The sequence below is a fragment of the Octopus sinensis genome, linkage group LG9 (assembly GCF_006345805.1).
Source record: "Octopus sinensis linkage group LG9, ASM634580v1, whole genome shotgun sequence".
Classification (NCBI taxonomy): domain Eukaryota; kingdom Metazoa; phylum Mollusca; class Cephalopoda; order Octopoda; family Octopodidae; genus Octopus; species Octopus sinensis.
The window spans coordinates 93,659,572-93,680,732 of record NC_043005.1 but is presented as its reverse complement, the minus strand read 5'-3'; the positions used below and the strand labels follow the sequence as shown (position 1 = coordinate 93,680,732).

Below are 21,161 nucleotides of genomic sequence, written 5' to 3'. Positions count from 1 at the left end.
CGTTTTATTGGACTTTGCCAAAGCTTTTGACTTGGTAAACCACCACCTATTACTTGTCAAGCTTCAAGCATATAGTTTTCATCCGGATATTGTACGATGGGTTGGTGCCTTCCGCTCAGATCGCTCCTTCCAAGTCCAAGTTAATGGTTCGCTGTCCGACGTCTCCAGTGCGAGCAGTGGCGTGCCTCAAGGTTCAGTGCTTGGGCCCTTATTGTTCTTAGTCTTTATAAATGACTTGCTCGACGACCTCACGCAACACACCCTTCTATTTGCCGACGATGTCAAACTGGTCGCTCCTCGTGGTGATATAGAGGATCTTCGTTGATGCCTCCACCAAATTTGGAGATGGTCTAACGAATGGGACCTGTGTCTGAACGTGTCAAAGTGCTGTCGTCTGCCTGTTGGCTCTCCTCCTGCAACTCAACTTGATTTCGAGCTGGGTCGTCTGTTGCTGGAGAGGACCAACCAGGTAAAGGACCTGGGTATCCATGCTGCCAACAAAGCACGTAGAGTTCTGTTCTTCATTCGACGGTCATTCGGAATGCTCACAGCGGCCATATTCCTACCGCTTTATGTCACGCTGGTGAGACCCATATTGGAGTACGGGATTCAAGCCTCTTCTCCTTATCTCCTCAAAGACATACAACATCTCGAAAGAGTCCAGAAGCTGGCTACCCGCATGGTTCTTGGTCTCAAGAATTTGTCTTATGAAGAAAGGCTGAAGACGCTCGACCTTTATTCTCTAGAAAAACGACGACACCGTGGTGATTTCATTCTTGCTCACAACATCATAAGCGGAAAGTGTAACCTCTCGAAAGAGCTGTTCTTCACTCCTGCTCCAGGGCGTCGGCTGTGGAGTCACTCCGAAAAGCTCTATCTGCGACGATTTCATCTTAATCGAAGGAGAGGGGCTTTCTCCGTCCGGGTTGCGGATCCTTGGAATAAGCTGCCGGATGAGATGGTGAAGATGCCGACAACTGCTCAGAAATGGCCTGAACTCTTTACATGAACACCACATAACTCCATGGCCTTGCTTTTTGCTTTTTGAGCCATAAATTAACTAACTAACTAACTAACTAGGTATGTACATATATGTATGTATATATGCTTATGTTTTATTTATTAAATTGTTATTATATGACTGAACGCACGCGTTGTTTTCTCTTCTCCAAGTAAGTTTTTATTTATATATATATATCTTTTACTTGTTTCAGCCCAGAGCTGAGGTCCTGCTGGTGCAGTATCTGTAGTTACTTGGTATTGTTTCCAATATCGTTTTTGGTGAAGTAGCGAGTTGGACAGAGCTGCTCTACTTTGTGTCTTCTGCCTTGATGTGGTTTCATCTGGCATCTCAGACATGAATCTGTCCAGATGTTCCTTGAAAACTTCCACATCAACATCATATAGATATCCAAGGTTACCTGTAATGATGTTGAACAATTGCGGGTCCTTGAAAACAAGACTATTGCTGTACTGTGTCCTTATTTTAGGTGGGGGAAGATGGTGTCTTTGATATGATGCAGTACTGTCCAGTTCAAGGATTGGTATAACAGTTAATTCCAAATATTGTGAGCTGAACCCTCCACGATCTTCCAAATATATATCACCGCATATCTCTCTCATCTTCTCTCCAGGGAATAGAGACTGAGCTCCATTAGCCTCTCTCAGTAGCCCATCTTTTGCATTGAGTCAATCTTCTTTGTGAATTGGTACTGGATTGCTTCAGATGTGTTACACACATCTGTAGGGACCATAGTTGGGAGCAGTAGACCAATTTGCAGTGTACATCTCCAAGGTTCTGTATCCTCAGAGACTTTTCCATCTTCTGCATAGCTAGCGAAGGTAGTTATCTGAGCAGCTGAGGGCATGTCTGAAAGGGCCTCTATGAATAGCAGTGGCTCCAAAACAGTGCCTTCTGGGATATCACTCATTATTTGCATTTCCTAGGAGGTAGTCTCGTTGGCCCACCACTACCTGACTTCTATCTTCTAGGATAGCCATGCTCCAAGTTTTTCTGACTATGCTGAGATTATACAGCTAATGGCATATCATACCATGGTCAACTTTATCAAAGGCTTTTGCAAAGTCGAGGTACATCACATCCACATTTGAGTTGTTGAGCAGCTGCTTGAACACCCAGTCGTAATGTTGCAAGAGCTGTGTCAGGCAGTCAGCAAGTCATTCATTTTAAGGAATGCAGTTTGTTTCCTTGGGACTATTCGTTCCAGGAGTTTGCTGATGTGTGAGGTCAAAGAGATAGGCCTACAGTTTTTAGCATCTACTCTGCTTCCCCCTTTATGAAAGGGGCAAATTATTCCCTTCTTCAGTTTGCTTGGGAGCTTACCACTTGCAAGGAAGCTCTGAAAAAAGAAGCTGCAGGGGTCTTGCAAGGGCTTGCTGACACACACACCACACACCTTGAGCTTCCACACAGTTTCCATTTATCAAATTCACTCACAAGGCTTTTATTGACCCAGAGGTCAATAAAACTGATGCTTCTTAACCACACACTCCTACCTATACCTATTACATATATGCTTATGTTTGTTTGTATATCTATTACACATGTTAGTTGTAATAGTTCTTAATAAAAAGAAAACTTTATGCTAAATGAAAATTCTTGTTCTTGAAATGTGCTGCAAATCAGTTTGTGGGCTTTTGACATTTCAAAAAAAAAAAAAAAAAAGAAAATTTAAATGTCATATTAGATGCTATATGAGAGAGATCAAAATAGAAAACTACATTCCCTTTGGTTTAAAATTTAATAAAATGGCATTTCTTGGAAATAACACTATATAGGTTTTTTTCTCTAGTAGAATTTTTTAATAACTATTTTTGTGATTGCCTTATATATAGTGGAATATATTGCTGTCTTAATTTTAAAAGGTCTGATTTGTTGCTTTGTCCTCTAAATCGTAGGCTATAAGCCTTGCTCTAAAGGACCAAGTACAAAGTCGTTTAATTGATTTCATAACTACATGGTTTTTGTGTTTGTCTGTGTGAGATGGTACATGATTGAATACTCTCTTTACTCCTTTACTTGTTTGTCATTTGACTGTGGCCATGCTGGAGCACCGCCTTGAGTCAAGCAAATCAACCCCAGGACTTATTCTTTGTAAGCCTAGTACTTATTCTATCAGTCTCTTTTGTCAAGCAATGTTGGGGGGGGGGATCAAGCACAGACACACAAACATGCATACATATATATATATATGTACAATGGACTTTCAGTTTCCATCTACCAAATCCACTCACAAAGCTTTGGTCGGCCCAAGATGCCACACAGTGGGACTGAACCCGGAACCATGTGGTTTGTAAGCAAGCTACTTACCACACAGCCACTCCTATGCCTACATGATATATACTTTGTTTCGGTTTGCTAAATATAGTTTTGCTTTTTAACTATTTAACTCATGATCTCACTTATATTTTATTGACCATAAACAAATGAAAGTCAACCTTGGTAACATAAATTGAGATTAAAAGTCACACATTCTACAGCTGTTGGTTTACATTTAAGTACTAAGTTAGTGATGCAATATAAGGCGGGTGGGGTTTTGGTGGAGGGGTTACTTCTTTTGCTATCTACAGGGTTGTCAGATTTTTTTTTGTATACTTCTTCATGAACTATTTCTTATGGTCATTTGATATAACTGCAACAATTCCATTTATAGATTTGTAGATTAGATCAGTTCCATTTTGATAAATTCCCTGTTATTAAACACAGCTACTATGTCTGGTTCTACTTCTATTAGGTTGTCAAGAAAGTTCTTGCAGTTTTTAACCTTTAAATTCAGATGCACATATCTCGGCGCAAACAAAACTTTATTAATCGAAATAAACAACATCAGAATCAACACACTTTTGCCAACATGAAACAAGTTTATTTATGCCAGTAGCATAAAAATGCTGCGGTCTGGTGGCGATGAAGTCGTTGAAGGTGTGTTTGGCATCGTCTTTGTTCTTGAAACATTTCTCACACAGGAAGTTATCGAGATGCTTGAAAAAGTGGTAATAGGTAGGTGAGTATGGCGGATGAGGCAGAGTTTTGTAGCCCGATTCGTTCAACTTCTGCAGGGTCAGTTGTGCGGCGTGCAGCTGAGCATTATCGCGGAGAAGAATTGGTCCTTTTGGCTGTTGTTGTTGGAGTTTCTTATGTATTTCATCCATATGTTGACAGTACTTCTCCGCCGTAATGGTTTCGCCTAGCAGCTTTTCGGCCTAGCTTGAACTGGAATAAGAAAATTGTGCTTTTTGTCCAATGTTCTGGAAAAATGGCCTAATTATTCAAAAAGAAAAAGAGTAACATGATTAGATAGAGCGAAAAACGGGCTTTAAAATGATAAAGTCAAAGTAATTTAACGAAAATAAAACCAAAATTATAAATTCTGCAAGAACTTTCTTGACAACCTAATATTTTAAATAAATACAACAGTTTATAGAGTTTAGTAAGAAAGACCATCAAGAATATTGCCAAAATCTATTTTTGTAAGTGAGAAGCTGGACATGAAATTATTAAATGTTCAAACTAATCTCTGTATAATAATAAACAATATAAATGTTAGGTGGTTGATTTCTCCAGTCAAGAGAAATACCGAGTTGTAAAACCCTTTTGATTAGAAAGATTTGAGGGCTGCCTTCAGATTTTTCTATTGAAAAGCTATTTCTTGACCCAATGTTTACATGCTATTATTTACAGCTTTATGTGTTTCAAGAACCAATGTTCCAAAAAAGAATTCACATTTTTGCAGAAGTTTATAAAATTCATGTGACAAGTCAACAGAGGAATATTGAAATTGACAAGCAGTGATAGGATTATGGTAAAGATGGTGAAGGTTTTTGTAGTTGATTGACACCAAATACATGGCACACAAATACATTTACAAACATGCAATCTTTTGTTGGTTACAGATACCTAGTGGCATAACTGCAGTTTAAGTAGAGGGATAAACTTGACAAACGGTTAGAGGTACAGAAGCTGTAGGTTACATAGTCATATGTATGTGTATATGTATGTCTATGTATGTGTGTGTATATATATAATATATATATATATATATACACACACATACATACATATGCACACTGGAGTAAGCACATAAATGTGAAACAAGGTGGAAAAGAAGAGTAATACCAGAGGTAGAGTGATATCCTTTATTTAAAAGCAGCACAAATATAACAAAAGCTGTTACTCAGAGTTTCATGTTCCCGTTTGTTGGACAGATTTGTTAAAATAGAACAGAAATACTGATATGATCAAAACTAGTTAAAGGATACACCTTTAAAAATGGATTTGTTTCATCGGTCCTTTCCATTAGCAGTCTTGAGCATGCAATGAACAAAATAAATGAATTCAATATAAATTCATCCTATTATAAAAATCAAGGAAAAACCTTAAATCGAAGAACGGATTCAAAATACGTATTGCAAATAATTATATATGAAATATAATTCGATTAATACAATTAATACATTAAAAAATTAAAATTAAAATTTTCATGCTGCATAACATAAATATGTTACAACAGTATATATGCATACTAAACCATCAATATACATATACATCCAAATACACAGATGGATATACATAGATACATACATATGCAGACATATGTAAGATTTAAATATACACACAAATACACATATCTATATTTATCTATCACCTTCTTTCTCTTTTATAACTCTATTACTCTGGATCTCATCTCATTCAGTAGTATGGAAATGAAAGAAATGAATGAAGGAATGGTTATAACTGAAAGAACAGTGGGGGGGTGTCCCTTGGAGTGAGACAATTTCACAGCTTCCAGTGAATGAATGGAAATGAGAATAAAGATATCTCTTTAATCTTGCTGAGTAGCAAGCCAATTTCTAGTGCTGGTGCCATAATAAAGTGAACCCACTTTATTCAGTTAAGTGGTTGGTAATAGGAAATTGTCCAAACTGGAAGATAGGAGTGAGAAGTGATGAAACTACCAAAGAAGACAGTAACTGGATAACAACAACTTGTCCAGTGTGTGTGCTAGCATAGAAAAGTGGAATAATAAATGATGTTAAGTGCCTGTGTCAGATTCTGTATTAGTAAACCTTGTTGAAAAGTAAATGTAAAGGGTATAGTTGTCAGTTTTGTTAAACCTTATTTATCACTATTCATTGCAGATATTGAAGAACAAGTTCGAACTATTCAACAAAAAAAGAATACATTGTTTCAAGATAATGGAGAACGTGTTGGTCTTGGTGCTGAAGGCCATTTTGACACGGATATCTATGGATCTTCTTCAAGTAAATTTGAAGGTTATGTTACATCCATTGCTCCAAATGAAGATCAAGATGTGAGTAGAAAGAGATTTGTTGTTCTGTTTTCAACTTGAAAAAACTTAATAAATGGTATCTTTTTCTAATCAGTGAACAGGTTGTTAAATTAACCATTTATTGTTCAGTAGAAATTGATCTTATCAATACACATTCTCAGAACAAAAGCTGTGATTGTGTGGGTTGAGTGCGTGCATCGTTAGCATGACAGAAATGGTGAGGAAGAGCTTAGCAGCATCAATAAAACTGATTCTCTGTTGGTTACAATTCCCTTGGTTCAGACTTCTTGAGTTCTGCTTTACAGTGTTTGTCCTGTCACTCTGCATTTCAGTTTTGGGATCTGTTTAGGTAAAGGCAATTAACTAGCAAGCATAAAAGAACACACAACCAGCATTAAGTAAGCTGTCCTTTGTAGACAACACTGCTTCGAAGTGTGTTCCTTTCAACCCAAGAATCTCTCTGGTACTTCTTTCACCGATCCTAAACAAATGAAAGGCTAATTACCAAGATTTCAATTTGGAATGCTGAGGTACCACTTATTTTGTTTATTGACTTGGCTATTTCTCTCATTCCATTCTTGATGATGTAGATGATTGTCGCTGCAGCTTTCTTCATGGTTAAACAAACAATATATGTTTTTGTCTTTATAGGACGAGGAAGAGGAGCCATCTTATTCTAAGAAATCATCATTCACCGCACCATTGAATTTATTGAATGACACATTAAATGACAAGGTAAGATGTACATTTCATGTCTGTGTTCTTATGTTTTGATTTTTATTTTTAGCTACCCTGCATCCATTGGGATGTCTGTGAGTGATCTTATTCTGGAGCTAATTAACCTGTAGTTGGGACCCTGACAGGTGTTATTACTCTGGGTCAGAGTAGACCTGCAAACAATGGTAGCTAAAAGGTGGTTCTATACTCTTCAAAACCCTAGAACTCCCAAACAAGGGCCCCACTACCAAATGCAGCTTCAAATCATACCCAGGACTTGATGTAGTTAAATTGTATTCAGTAAAGTTACTTGTTGTACCAATTCACTTTATAGATCCTAATTGCAGAGCAATCTCACTCACCTATGTTAGCCTGTGATAATGTGCATACATGCATATGAGCATTATCATAGAAATATTGTTCATATTCACTAAGTAGGTTGTTTATTGCCAAATGCCCAAAACACCATGTTAGATATAGGATATAGGTTCAGGTAGGGCTATGTGCTTAAAAAGTTTGCTTTCCAACCATGTGGCTTCAGGTTCAGTTTTGCCATAGTCTACCTTAAGCAAGTGTCTGCTACTATAACCCTAGGCTGAGCAAAGCCTTGAAAGAGGACTTGGTAGACAGAAACTGAAAAAGACCATTAGGTGTGTATGTTTGTCTATGTCTTGCTGTATGAAAGTTGCTGTACATGGGTGCGAGGTGTTGTCAGTTTTCTTGTCAACAAATCATCTGCTCCCTTTGTACCTTTGACACTTTGGGGAATAAGAAATCCCTTACTTAAAAAGCAGGCAAGGATTAATTATGGGAAGGGCATCTTACTGTAAAACAATACCTCAATTGTATATTCATCTATTTATGAGTAACCCCATGCCAGTTAGTTGGGTGGTCATTATTTTTGGATGTAGTCCAAGATAACGGAGTGAGGACTTTGAAAGAGGTGATGGTTGAAGACAGAAAAAAAACTCTTTAATCCTTTTAACATTATGACCTTTTTAACTATTTAGCAAGACACTCTACATGTTAATTGTCAGTATGATTTGAATAGCTATTATTTAGGGCAGTAAGCCATAGATTTTTGTAAACATAGCAAATAAGGAAACATTGCAATTAACAGAACTCTTTAAAAATTAATACATGCACTTGAAGCAGCCTTAGATTAAAATATATTGCTCTGTATATAACGTAATGTCTATACAAATGTGGAATGGTATCATGTAATATTTTGTTGCATAGAAAAAAACTTCTCAAAGAGACTTCTGTGTTAAAAAAGCTCCTGGATTTGCTCAGAATGCTGGTTGATTGTCAGACATGATGTTCCAACCTGGTTTGGGCTCCTCGGTGATAAATATTCCTGATGTTCTGAGCTAAGCCAACAAGTATTTGGTCTGATATAGAAATTGGTAAACAAAACATTTGGCTGATTTGTGTGAAACCTAGCCAGGATTGAACACCTGTTAATTACCTTGCTTAGAAACTAGTGAAAGTTAGTGACAGGTGGGGCATCCAATTGTAGAAAAATCTACCTCAGCAAATTCTCTCCATTTTCTGTGCTGGCATGGGTTACGCGGTTTGTCTGGAACTGGTAAGCTGGAGAACTGTACCAGACTCCAGTCTGGCTTAGCTTGGTTTCTGCAGCTGGATGCCCTTCCTAATGCGAACCACTCCAAGAGTGTAGTGGGTATCTTTCTAGTGTTATATGCACTGGCTTGAACTATGATTTCACTTGGTTTGGCGAAAAATGCATATTAAAACGATGAGGATGGAAACCGTGCATAATAAAAGTTTTTTCTTTTCTTTCTTTTTCCTCCTTGTAAATTTTTTTTTTTGTTGATATTTCAGAATTACGATCCTCTTGCTGATAACCGGCCAGCCCGAATTGCTGACAGAGAAGATGACTATCGAGCTATTCGTAGGCAGATGATTATTTCCCCTGAAAGATATGATCCTTTTGCTGAAGGTTTGTCATTTCTTTTGAAAAATTATAAATTAAAAAAATTTTTTACAGTTTTTTCATTTGTTGCCCAATTTTTTTTATTACTATATTCTTTATCCGGTTTTGAAGGGGTTTTACAAACTTATACATTAGTTACTTTTAAGCACAAACTTTTCTCTTATTTTTGTGTTTAAAAGCATTTAAAAATCTTATTAATTAATTAAGAAATTTGCCTAAAGTCTCATAGCATTCACTCAATTTGTTGTATGTCGGTCTTTAGAAAAGACAATAAAGAAGGTTTTTTTTTCCAGAAATGTAATTATAAAGGCGGGGTCCTTTTCTTGAAGATTACTTTTCCTTTGCTGATTGCAATTTTCTAGGAAAACATCAATCCTGATCTGTATTTTATTAAATATTTATCGAGAGATTTAAGAAACATTCTGTGTATGTGTAAGATTAATACATACATATGTGAGTTTATAAATATATATCTGTATATTTTCCATTTTAGGTTCCAAGGATCATGAAGTAGTCCAATATTGAATCAGTTGAACCATAAATAGAAAATTGTTGTTGGCTTGAAATTCCAGTTAAAATTGTTTTAGCAATTTTGAGAATTTTCTGAATCATAAGATACATCTATTTTAGTTCCACCAAAAAACAAAAGAAAAAAAACCTCCAAACAAGCAAAAAAAAGAAAAACCCCTCAAAAAAGTCAAATAAGAGGCTGTTTGTTTATTTTGTTAGCAGGTTTATATGCATACATACCTATATATATGTATATATATATATATATATATATATATATATACACACACACTTGAAATCCTCATTCAGTTTAGCCCCACATGGTCATCAACATGTTAAGTTTAAGTTTTAGCTGGTTACGAGCCCAACTGAAATCAAAATAATTCAAAAAATATTTACAAAAGTTTTTCTTTGTTTTATTTATATATTTGTCTTCTTTTCTTGTTGGAAGATGTTTCTCTGGTCTTTTTTAATATTTTACTTGTACACTATTGCCTCATCTATCAGTATGAGCTTTCCTTTATGATTAGATTGGTTACGAATGTCGGAATTCTGTATTTCCCTTTTTAGAAAATCTAAGACTTCATGCCATGACAGAAATTTGATATTTTTGCATCCATATGTGAAGAATAGCAAATGTCCATTCCTTTCATCTTCTATAAGTAATTATTTCCTTTGTGTTAATTTTTGGTTGAGCTTTCATAAAACCATAAAAGTAGAAAAATATGTTTTCTTTATCAATCAGCAGTCAAATAGGCCTTTCTGTCAGCTTCTCTCCAGAAAATATGATATTCTATCAAAGTTTGTTAATTTCCTTATTTTTCATTTTAATAATGTTGACCACACTATGCTGCGACTTTTTCAAAGTTTTCAAAAATATGATATATGGACAAAAGCTCTCTCATAGGTGTGTGTTTGTGTATATGTGTGTGTGTATGTATATATATATATATATATATATATATATATCATCATCATCGTGTAACATCCACTTTCCATGTTGGCATGGGTTGGAGGGTTTGACTGAGGACTGGTAAGCCAGAAAGCTGCACCAGGCTTCAATCTGATCAGGCAAGGTTTCTACAGGTGGATGCCCTTCCTGACACCAACCACTCCAACAGTGTAGTGGGTGCTTTTTATGTGCCAGTCAGGCAGTACTGGCCATGACAATGATTTCACTTGATTCAACGGGTCTTCTCAAGCACAGTTTATGGTCCAGTGATTGAAGGGTACTCTTAAATGGGCTGATTATATGTATATATATATATCATCATCATCATCATCGTCGTTTAACGTCCGCTTTCCTTGATAAATACACACACATACACACACGTACACATATATATTTGTATATATACACATACATACACACATGCGGATGTACATATGTATGTATGTATATATATGTATTCGTGTATGTATATACGTAAGGGTGTATGGCTTTGTGGTTAGGGTGTTGCACTCATGATTGCTAGATTGTGATTTCAGTTCCTAGACTGGGGTGCATTGTGTTCTTGAGCAAAACACTCTCATAATGTGATCACTATGCCACCTGGCGTGTGGTACACCTGTGCTTGTGTTCAGGCCACCTTGATTTGATGGAGGGAGTGAGCTAATGTGTGGCACGAACATTTGGTCACTAAAAAATAAATAATTTGTGCTGGTTGTTTGGCAAAAGCTGAACGCTCGTACGTTGTCTTCAATGTATGTGTGTGTGTGTGTGTATATATATATATGTATGTATGTATGTATGTATGCGTAGGTATATATGTATGTATATATACAGTCTCATCCCTTGCAACTCTCTTCTAGTGGAGCATCCTTAATCTTGTGGGCTTGTAAATGCTGGTGCCATGTAAAAAGCACCTGTACCAGTGCTGCATAAAAGCACCCAGTCCACACCCTGTTAAGTGGTTGGTGTTAGGAAAGGCATCTAGCTGTAGAAACTATGCCAAAACAGACATGGAGCCTGAACAGCCTTTCACCTGGGCAGCTTCTATCAAACTGTCCAGTCCATCCTAGCATGGAATACAGATATTAAATGATGATATGTATATGTGTGTATATATATGTATATGTGTGTGTGTATATATATATATATATATATATATATATGTGTGTGTGTGTGTGTGTGTGTGTGGTGGTGTTATATATATATATATATATAGTCCAAATAAACAAACAATTCAAATAAATGAATAAAAACGGTCAACACTTGGTGAAAGGAGAGAGTTTGATGTTTCGAGCATAGCTCTTCATTTGCCAATGGCACATGTGGTTACACTGCTAAAGTGCATATGTATATATATATGTGTGTGTGTGTGTGTGCACATATATAAAATTTGTGTGTGTGTATATATGATGGTGATATACATACTGCCTTGGCCAGAAGTATAAAGCATCCATCAAAATTAATTACGTTTAAGGTATATGGTTAAATTAGGACAATAAAAGTATAAAAATGATTTATTTTATTTTTCAGTAATCTGATACTTAGTGTATCAGATTTGGCTTTTATGACTGCCTTGATTCATCGTGGCATGGATAATATGAGGTTGTGATACTCTTCTAGTTTCAAATAATTGTGCTGCTTCTAATTGCCTTCCTAAGCACCTTCCAAAGATGTTAAATAGGATTTAGGTCAGGGATAACAACTCCAATGGAGTAAAGCCTTCTTCTTGGAACCAATTTTTTTGTTTGGCGAGAAGTATGGTAAGGTGCATTGTCTTGGAATGATACTTCCTTTTTAGGTGTATTTGGAAGCAATTGATGAGTAAATGGCTCCAAAACTTGATCCAGCATGGCAGTGTAGGTTGTGGAGTTCATTCTTCCATCACACAAAAAATCTTTCCTGTCCTTGCTGAGAACATACATCCCTATACCATGACGGAACCATCACTGTGCTTCACTGTTGGCACCACACAATCAGGATTATAGGTCTCTCCAACTCTTCTCGTCACATAAGTTGTGCCAGGTGTATTGAAAATCTGGATAAAATGATTTAAACTTCGCCTTTAGAACATCATTCATTGCAAGTCAGGATTAGAAAAAAAAAACGAGTATAGCTCAGTTTATAAACCTGATAATTGCTTTCATCTGACCAGATGACATTTGACCACTGTGTAAGATTCCAGTTTTTATGATTTTTGGCTCACTGGAGCCAAAAATGTTTGGCTCACTTGAGAAATTCAAAGTTTCTTCCTTGCTTAACAGTCTTTGAGACTGTGCTCTTGAAATCTTTTTGCTGTTGTTGGTGATATTTTTAATGTGCAGGCTTCATTGAAATTTGCAGCAAGCTCTGATGAAGTTTTTCTGCGGTTGCAGAGAGGTATTTGAATTAGTAATTGGTCTTCTCAAGGTGTTGTCATTTACTTCCTTCCACATTTGTGAGTGCCTGGTTATATCAAATAAGCCAGTGCTTTGAAGTCTCTGTCAACTTTTGCCTTGTATAAATTAATATGTTTTATGTCTGTGGCTTGTTAATTAGTTCTTTGAATTTTCTTCATCTGTTATAATATCAAAGTTAGTTATAGTCGTATCAAAGGCCGTTAATGATTGAAAACATAAGCAGCACTTGTAGATATTTTATTATGTTTGCTGTTTGCTCCAATTCCTCTCTTTCCTCTTTATGCATTAATATTAAATATGTTGTTGCATTGCAAGACTAGACTTTGTACCTTTTTATCTTATATTATGATTAATATTGTAAAGGCACATGGCTTGGTGGTTTCACTCATGGTTGCGAGGTTGTAGTTTCAATTCTCAGACCAGCCGTACATTGTGTTCTCGAGTGAAATACTTCACTCATCTGCAACACACTCATATATTGTTCCGGGGGAATATGTCCCCTACCTGCTTAGTGAGTGTGTGTGGCATCCTTTGAAAGCTAGAAGAATGCAAGTGTTTTGTGACCAGTGGGTTTATAACTCCATCCAGCAGTCTACTTAATATCATGTTTAATATTAGAGTAGATGAGTTGGTTGAAATGGTAAGATACTGGACTGTATCATTTCGTGTATCTGGTTTGATACTTTCCATTTCGCTTAGCTTTTATTTTATTTTGCTTTTGTTCTTACATCGGTTAATCCTATTTGTTAATAAAATACTAGGGTCATACCTGTTGACTTCCCTATCTCTAGATAATTTTATTTGTAAGCAGAAAGAGAATTATCTTTAATTACAAGAATTCATACATTTGTGTTCTTTAGTATTTTCCTTATCACGTTCAAAATAAAGCTGTAAATAAAACTTCCTTTGTTGGAAGCTGAATACTGGCATGTCTATTTAATTTCATTTGTACACTTGTGCATACAACTTGTTTTCATATGTTTGTCATTTAGATTTATTTTATCACATTTCTTGTTAGTGCTGAGCAGGTTTTTAAAGTTCTAGAGAAGTGTGATCCATCTCTGTTTAGTCTTATTATTACATCCTTTGATGTTTCAATTTTGGGATTGATGTCAATCATGAAAATTCAATCTTGTTACTATCCACTGTTGTAAAAAAAATATTTTACTTTACTTGTAAATTTTGTCCTCCTCCACCTCTTCAACAATTGGGTTTGTTATCTTGGTCCATGTCAGTTCTTATTTAGAATTACTAACATCTGAGACATGTTCCAATTTTGGCATGGCTTCTCTTGGGTACCAGCCACTTTACAGAATGTCCTGGTACATTTTATCATGGCATCAATGCAAAAGAGGTTAACATGGCCTTAAAAAGACCAAAGCTTCCTCTCAACCACGTGTTGTGTCCATTCATTTGCCAACCACTGCTCATAGTTTACTGGTTATAATTATCAAGTCTCCTGCAAAATCAGGGTTGCCAGATTAATTACATAAAATGTAGAACAAATTTCTCCAGATAGTTGCAGATTATGTTGGAAAGTATTCCAAAACGAAAATTTTTTTAGTAAATTAGAATGTGTTTGAATGGTATACGCACAAACATACACACTCACACATACATGCATATACAAAGATTGTCTGCAGTTCAGTTCTAATTTACTTGATAATTTAATATGATATTCATTTGGATTTTTACCTTTCAAAATTATGATTTTACTTGAGCTAGTAACCCAAATTAAAAATAATAGAAGCATGAAGTCCAGAAAAGTAGCATTATGTTACTTAGCCCAATCTGGTAACCCTGTACAGAGCTTTTACTTTAAGATATCTCCAAATGTGATTGAGGGAGTGAATAGAAGAGTGAGTGATGATACAGGGAGAACCAGAGCAAGTGGGTGCATGATGGGGAAGTATTGGGAATGAGGAAGAGAGAATAATAATTTAGCTTGTGGAGGAGGAAGGAGTTTTAGGAGTGATAGAGGAGCAAGTATTGTAAAAGAGATATAAGACTGGTGATGCTGAGAAAAAGAGTGACAGATAACAATATTGAATGACATAGTGGTGGTGGTGGGGGGAAGGTATGAAGAAAGGTGATAATAGGGGATATTAATTATAGACAGGTCTGATGACTTGTTTGGAAATTTCAGGTTTTACATTCAAATTTGGTCACTATTTGTTAGATGGATATTTTAAGGTATCTTATTGATAATTGTTTGGTTCTGTATGGCTCTATGAAATTTTCTAGATTTCTGAGAATATTTATGGAGCCTTAATGAAAAAGTTCAAAAGGATCTGTGGTTATAAATCATTTTTAAAGTATCAATAGATTTTCTTCCAGAATATCTCAAAAATATTTGTTTTATTGGTTGATGTTCTGTTCTTAAAACATTGGTGAAGGAGAAGAAAAAAAAGCCTAATCTTTTATAGCTAAAATGGAAAAAAAAAATTCTATCTCAATTTACTAAATAGAACACTAATCAGGGCTCCATCATTAAAGCTACTTGAAGTTAAGAATCTGTTTCAAGAGACAACTGCAAATGTGTATCACCTGCTGTGTTTTACATGCTGCTGTTAAAAAGACTGCATGAAGTAGACAGTACTGCTACTCCTTCAGTGTTGTGGCACTAGTGCCACTAACTGATGTACAACTTAAAAAATCTGGGTACTAATTAAATGTATCTTTCCTTTCTAGCTACTGGAATGCCTTGCTGCCGTTGGTGCCTGATCGACATCTATCATGTGAGGTGCTTTCACCTCGGTGCCCTTCCTTCTGCATTGTTGTTGTTGTCAAACCTTTAATATTAAGATTGGATTTTGCAAATTTAATTTAATTTAATTTTTTTAATGCAAAAACTAGGTGATTTAAAAAAAAAGTTAATTAACCTGATCCATGATAAAATAAGAAACACAACAATTCACCAATATAGGATACATAACAATTGTAGTGTAATTCACATCTTATTTAGTGTCTACTACATGTTGCTATAGAAAGGCTGAGTGCTTACCAACTACTTGAATTACCAGTGTAATTAACAGTCCCAAACACTTCTGGTGATGCCTCACTATTGCTGTCACCATTGATCTCTGTCAATTAGATTTGTCAGTTTACAATTTTTTACTTAAACCTTTTTTTTTGGCTAAAATGAAAGTTCAGTGATTTACTTTCTATAATTTTGTCAGCCCTTTCTTTGAACATATCATCTTAAGTGAATTACTTTCATTGAAAGAAGGTAAAAAAAAGAGAAATTTTTGTTTTTAATTCCATAAAATATAGTTCTTCTTTTTGTAGCAGTACATCAATTTTCATTATACATATACATTATGTGTATATATAATCATAGAAGTTTGTCCATAAAATAAGCCTTTGAGTCTTTTCCTTGGTATCAACCTCCAAATGTTCAAGACATTTATATATATATGTCTGTACAGGGTGTAGATAGTATTCATTTGCATGATGGCTGTCCCAGGACAGAAATAAGTATTTATAATATTTGAGATATATTAGTCAAATTTAGTTCAGTTTGTCATGAAGACATGTTCTGTCGATCTCATTTGACGAAACCACCTTTAGCCTCGATGACAGTTTCCAGGCAGCCTTGGAACCAGCCACAGATTTTTTGTCACTTTCTCCTGTTTTAGATCCCTGAAGGCCCTGGTAATCCTGGCCCTCAGCTTGTTCTTCATGTTGCAGCTGGATGTGTTGGCTTCTCATTCCACCATGACCCACACAAAGAAGTCAAGAGGGTTGCAGTAAGGTATGTTGGGAGGCCAAATATGAGATGCTGTGTAATCAAAGAAATTCTTTGACAGCTAGGCCTGGATCTTCCAGCTGGTGTAGCAGGGTGCAGTGTCTTGTTGTCACACATATGACCTCCCTGCAGCTTCCCACTTGATCTAGGGCTTTACCACCTTGCTCAGAACATGAATGTAGTCATTGGTGTTTGTTGGCCTGAGTTTCTTGGGAAGAAGTGGGGTAGCATGACGTCACCATTGCTGATGACATCAAAGATCATAATTGTTGCTGGAAATTCCATCTGCATGATTCTGGGTGAGACAGTGAGCCACATGTTAGTTATTCTGCAAAAAAAAAAATAAAGCAAAAATGGTTCTTGTTTTTAAGAAAAATAGGCTAACAATAAAAGTAAAAAGAATTGGTGCAAAATTAGCAGCTGAAAGCTGTGAATGGATATCATTTGCACCCTGTATATAGGATGTGTGTATGTGTATGCATATATATATATATATATATATATATATCTATATACACACACACACACACACACACACACACATACTATATATACATATATATATTTTCATTCATTTGTTTTTGCGTTCATTTTTCCTGCTGTCATTGGGTTAGACAAATGTATCAAGAAAGCATTGTTATGCAACTGGATACCCTTCTTGTTGCTTCCCCTTACCTTTTTTTTGGTGGTGGGGGATATCCTATATTATCTACGAAGGCACAAAACCAGTGGATGACCTGTTGATAGAGGAAATGGCAGCAAAGTCACTCTCTCTGGCTGAGAGAATTTTCAGAAAAGTGTAGAAACATGCATACACACATAGTTATGCATGCATACATACAAACTGTATGTGTGTGCATGCATATATACACATATATGATGAGCTTCTTCCAGTTTCTGTCTACCAAATCAATCCCAAGGTTATGATAGAAGACACTTGTCTAAGGTGTTACCCAATAGGATTGAACTTCAGACCAGGTGGTTGGCACACAAACTTTTTAACCACATAATCATGCCTGCAGTCTGTGTATGAAATTAGTAGCAAAATTATTTTCTATATGTAATTTTGTTTTTCTCACCTGGTGCAAAGGAAAACTTCATAAAATCTGAAATTAGCATCAGTTTGATAGAATCAGTGTTTTTTGGTTCTCTTTAGATTAGAAATTTATTCTCCAAGCCAAGTTGTAGAAAGAGAGATGATTGTTCAAACTTCCTATTCTGATAGCAATTAGCAGTTCCTAAAATTATATTTAAGATATGATTCCCCCAAACTAGTTTTGCAACAAACATGCAATCTGGTTTCTCTGTAGCATCATGTAGTAGGAAAAGCAAAATTCTATAAGATATTCTCATTTTATTTAAGAGAGAAGATGTACACGTATGCTAGATGTATATAGTTTTGAACTTACTCAACATTTCTATGTTTTGGGGTGAGAGGAAGTAAATAAGAAACAAAAATTATATTTGATAATTTTTTTGCCAAGGCTGTTCCATGCTGTGAATTGGTGGAAAAGAAGAATTATCTGGAACCTTTTCTTCATTTTTTTTTTAAACCCTCTCCTTGTTCTGTTTCTAGAACTACACTAATCTGAGACTAATTTTAGGGTTGGTGTTTATGAAAGCAGACACGAACAGAAGATGGCACTAACTCATGAAGCTGCACTGTACGTATGATAGTAAAAGGAAGACAGTATTTTTTTTTTATGCTGGGAAATGAGCAAGCATTTCTTTTTACTTTCCCATTCTAAACTACTTTTGTAGCATTTAATGAAATTTGATCTCCCCTCTGAGGAAATGCTTGCTTTAATTCCACTTCTTCCAAAACCATCACATCATTGCTAATCAGTCTTTCCTTTCCAATGATTTGTTTACTTATTGAAAAAGTTTACTCTTTCTTACACAGTTTTCATAAGTTTTTCATTTTGCTATAATGGCTTTCTGTTTGGTGACCAAAATCCTTACTTATCTGCTGGTTTTTTTAGTTTCGTTTTGCAAGTCCACAGTACTAAACATATTCAGTCTTAATAGAATTAGTTGACAGTTGACAAACATTATAAATACAGATCACTTTGAACACTTTGGGCTCTGTCTGTTTATCACATTAAACAGTATTTAAGGTATTAAGAACTAACTCAAAGGTCAGGTGTTAAAATCCTGTATTCTGTATCATCCTTTAGACTGGTCATATTTATTTCTGTTTTCACCCTATTTGGAATCTACTAACTTCTGTTTGATGGCAGTATTATAGGTATTTTGGAGGGCACTTGGTCTCTATCTATCTATCTGTCTGTCTGTGTGTGTGTGTGGAGAATACTGCCTCAATAATCTCTCCTAACCTGTGTCAGCATGGGGTAAAAAAATACTGACAAAAAAATAATGAAACCATGAAAAAGTGTGTACATTTCACACACACACACACACATTGTTTCTACATCTTCTTTCCCTCATGCTACCGTGAGGTATTGGTCAGCCTGGGGCTAAAGGAAAAGATAATTGTTCAAGTTGCCACGTTTTTATAAAATGTTCAATGGTCTCCTTGTTTTACTGTATTTCTATTGAGCCAAAGAAGATGCCCCCAGTTTTGTTCTCAGCCTGCTAGAAATAGCACCCTACCATCTTAGAAAAGGATACATTGAATAATGGGGTTCTGTATCTCCTACCCATAGGAAAAAGACTAGATGGTCATTGTTGGAATGCCTTTCATCATAAGTCTACTCAATCAGAAATTACTTTTGGCTAAACAATAACTGTTATTATCTCAATCTCAATAATCTATCTTCTTTACATTTCAAATTACCTCAGGTTTGTGGTATGTAATTCATACAAGAGAGTGAGGTGCCAATCTATGGTATTTTCTTAAATAAACTGATAAAGTTTGAAAATTAATTTCAGTTTAACAAGATTGACTCTTTCCAATATGAGAAGTGGATCTATTTAATGATATTGAATTCACTTATGTGGCAATCAGTTTCAAACATTTAAAAATTTGTTTTATATATTATGTTGTTACTTAAAAATTGCTCCATAAACAATGATTTATACTTTTTTCTGTCAGTCTTTCCTTGTTTTGGTTGAATACCAAGGCTAGAGTTCTTTCAAGCTATTTATTCTCTCACTGTTGCCAAGATGACACTTTTAGAGTCCTAACTCTCAGGCAACCAACCAAACACACTATTTGCTGGGAAGTTAACTGAATGATTCCATTCCAGTGGGACCGACAGTGACCTGCTTATCTAATTATTTGTCACAAATGCATACTTCTCTTCTTCCAAGACTGACTACTTCACCTCTCTAGCCAGAATAACTTTCTTATCTTTTAAATATGTTTCTTCATAAAACTTAATGTAATCAAAATCCCTGCTCAAGTTTGTTTACTTAGGCCAGAGTTTTACAGGGGCAACATTGGAAATTCTTTCTTAGGATCTATTTTGTTCCAACTTGGTATCTATACCATGTAAATTATTTGCAGATCCTTCTTTCTTTTGTCTAAGGTAGTTTTTTTTGTAGCTCATTTGATTATTTTACAAGGATAGCATCTCAGGATTTGTGATAAAGAATTCAGTAAAATTATTTTCAAAGCTACAGCGAAGGAATTTTTTAGTTCTAAGCTTTCTGTCTTGTGTCTTTTTTCCTCATTGCTATGTTTCTCTAAACTTTTCCAATATTGTAATACTGTATATTGTTGGAAGGGCAAGACTTGATTTAATGCTTGGAATGGTTTCTGGAGGTGTTCTTCAGATGATAACTGCAATGCAGGTGTTTTCATATTTCCTTACACATGAATTTATTTGTCACGGCATCTTGTCGTGACCTTGTTTGCTTTCTTTTTCAGGCGGCAAAACTCCTGATCCAAAACTGAACAAACGAACTTTCTCTGATGTGATGGTTGAACAACGACTCACACACCAACAGGTAGGTTGTGGCTTTCATATCTCATGCTTATTTTGTCTCCTTTTTTTTCACTTCTTTGATAATAAACCTTCAATAAAGAGCAGAATCTTAAACTTGCACATGATATTGATGCATGTCATTAAGAGAACAATGTTCTTTGGTTTTTCTTTCTCTCATCAGCTTTTACAAAATATGTAGTTATGTGGTTAAGAAGTTCATTCAGGAACTATGTGGTTTGAAGCTTTCACTGCATGGATACTGTTGGTTGATGTCCATTGCCATGGGTTGACTTGTAGCTTGTGAGTGAAATTCAGTAGATGGTAACTGGAAGCAGTCCATCTGTGTGTGTGTGTGTGTGTATTCCCTTATCTCAACATATGTACACTATTTGGGAACAGCAACTCTTTTTTTTTTTTACAATCATTATTATTTGTTAACAATCCTCCAGGAAAATATGTCCAGGTTGTTTGGTGTTGCATGAGTCAAGGAAAATATTACCTTGCTTGAAAGCAGGTGAGGGTTAGTGAGAGGATGAGCTGTTGAAGAATCCTGCCTCACCAAAGTCACTTCTGATCCATCCAAGCATGGAAAAGTTGACATTAAAACAATGACACCCCCAACAATTACTTGACTTTGGAATACCAATGACCTTCATGTTGCTAGATGCAAGGTCAGAGATGGA

At 35.7% G+C, this 21,161-nt stretch overlaps 1 protein-coding gene across 3 annotated transcripts in view; it reads left to right on the top strand.

Annotated features, from left to right (window-relative positions):
- LOC115215580 (splicing factor 3B subunit 1) overlaps window positions 1-21,161 on the top strand; it is a 52,032-nt gene that overhangs the window by 9,920 nt on the left and 20,951 nt on the right. Inside the window, exons 2-5 of one of the 3 annotated variants that reach the window (XM_029784786.2) lie at window positions 6,157-6,329; window positions 6,960-7,043; window positions 8,871-8,988; window positions 20,421-20,500. In XM_029784786.2, the coding sequence (XP_029640646.1) occupies window positions 6,157-6,329; window positions 6,960-7,043; window positions 8,871-8,988; window positions 20,421-20,500 (455 nt within the window). Of the gene's footprint in view, window positions 1-6,156; window positions 6,330-6,959; window positions 7,044-8,870; window positions 8,989-17,143; window positions 18,253-20,420; window positions 20,501-21,161 lie in introns of those variants that run through there. The other 2 variants (XM_029784787.2, XM_036506170.1) reach the window with 2 other exon arrangements.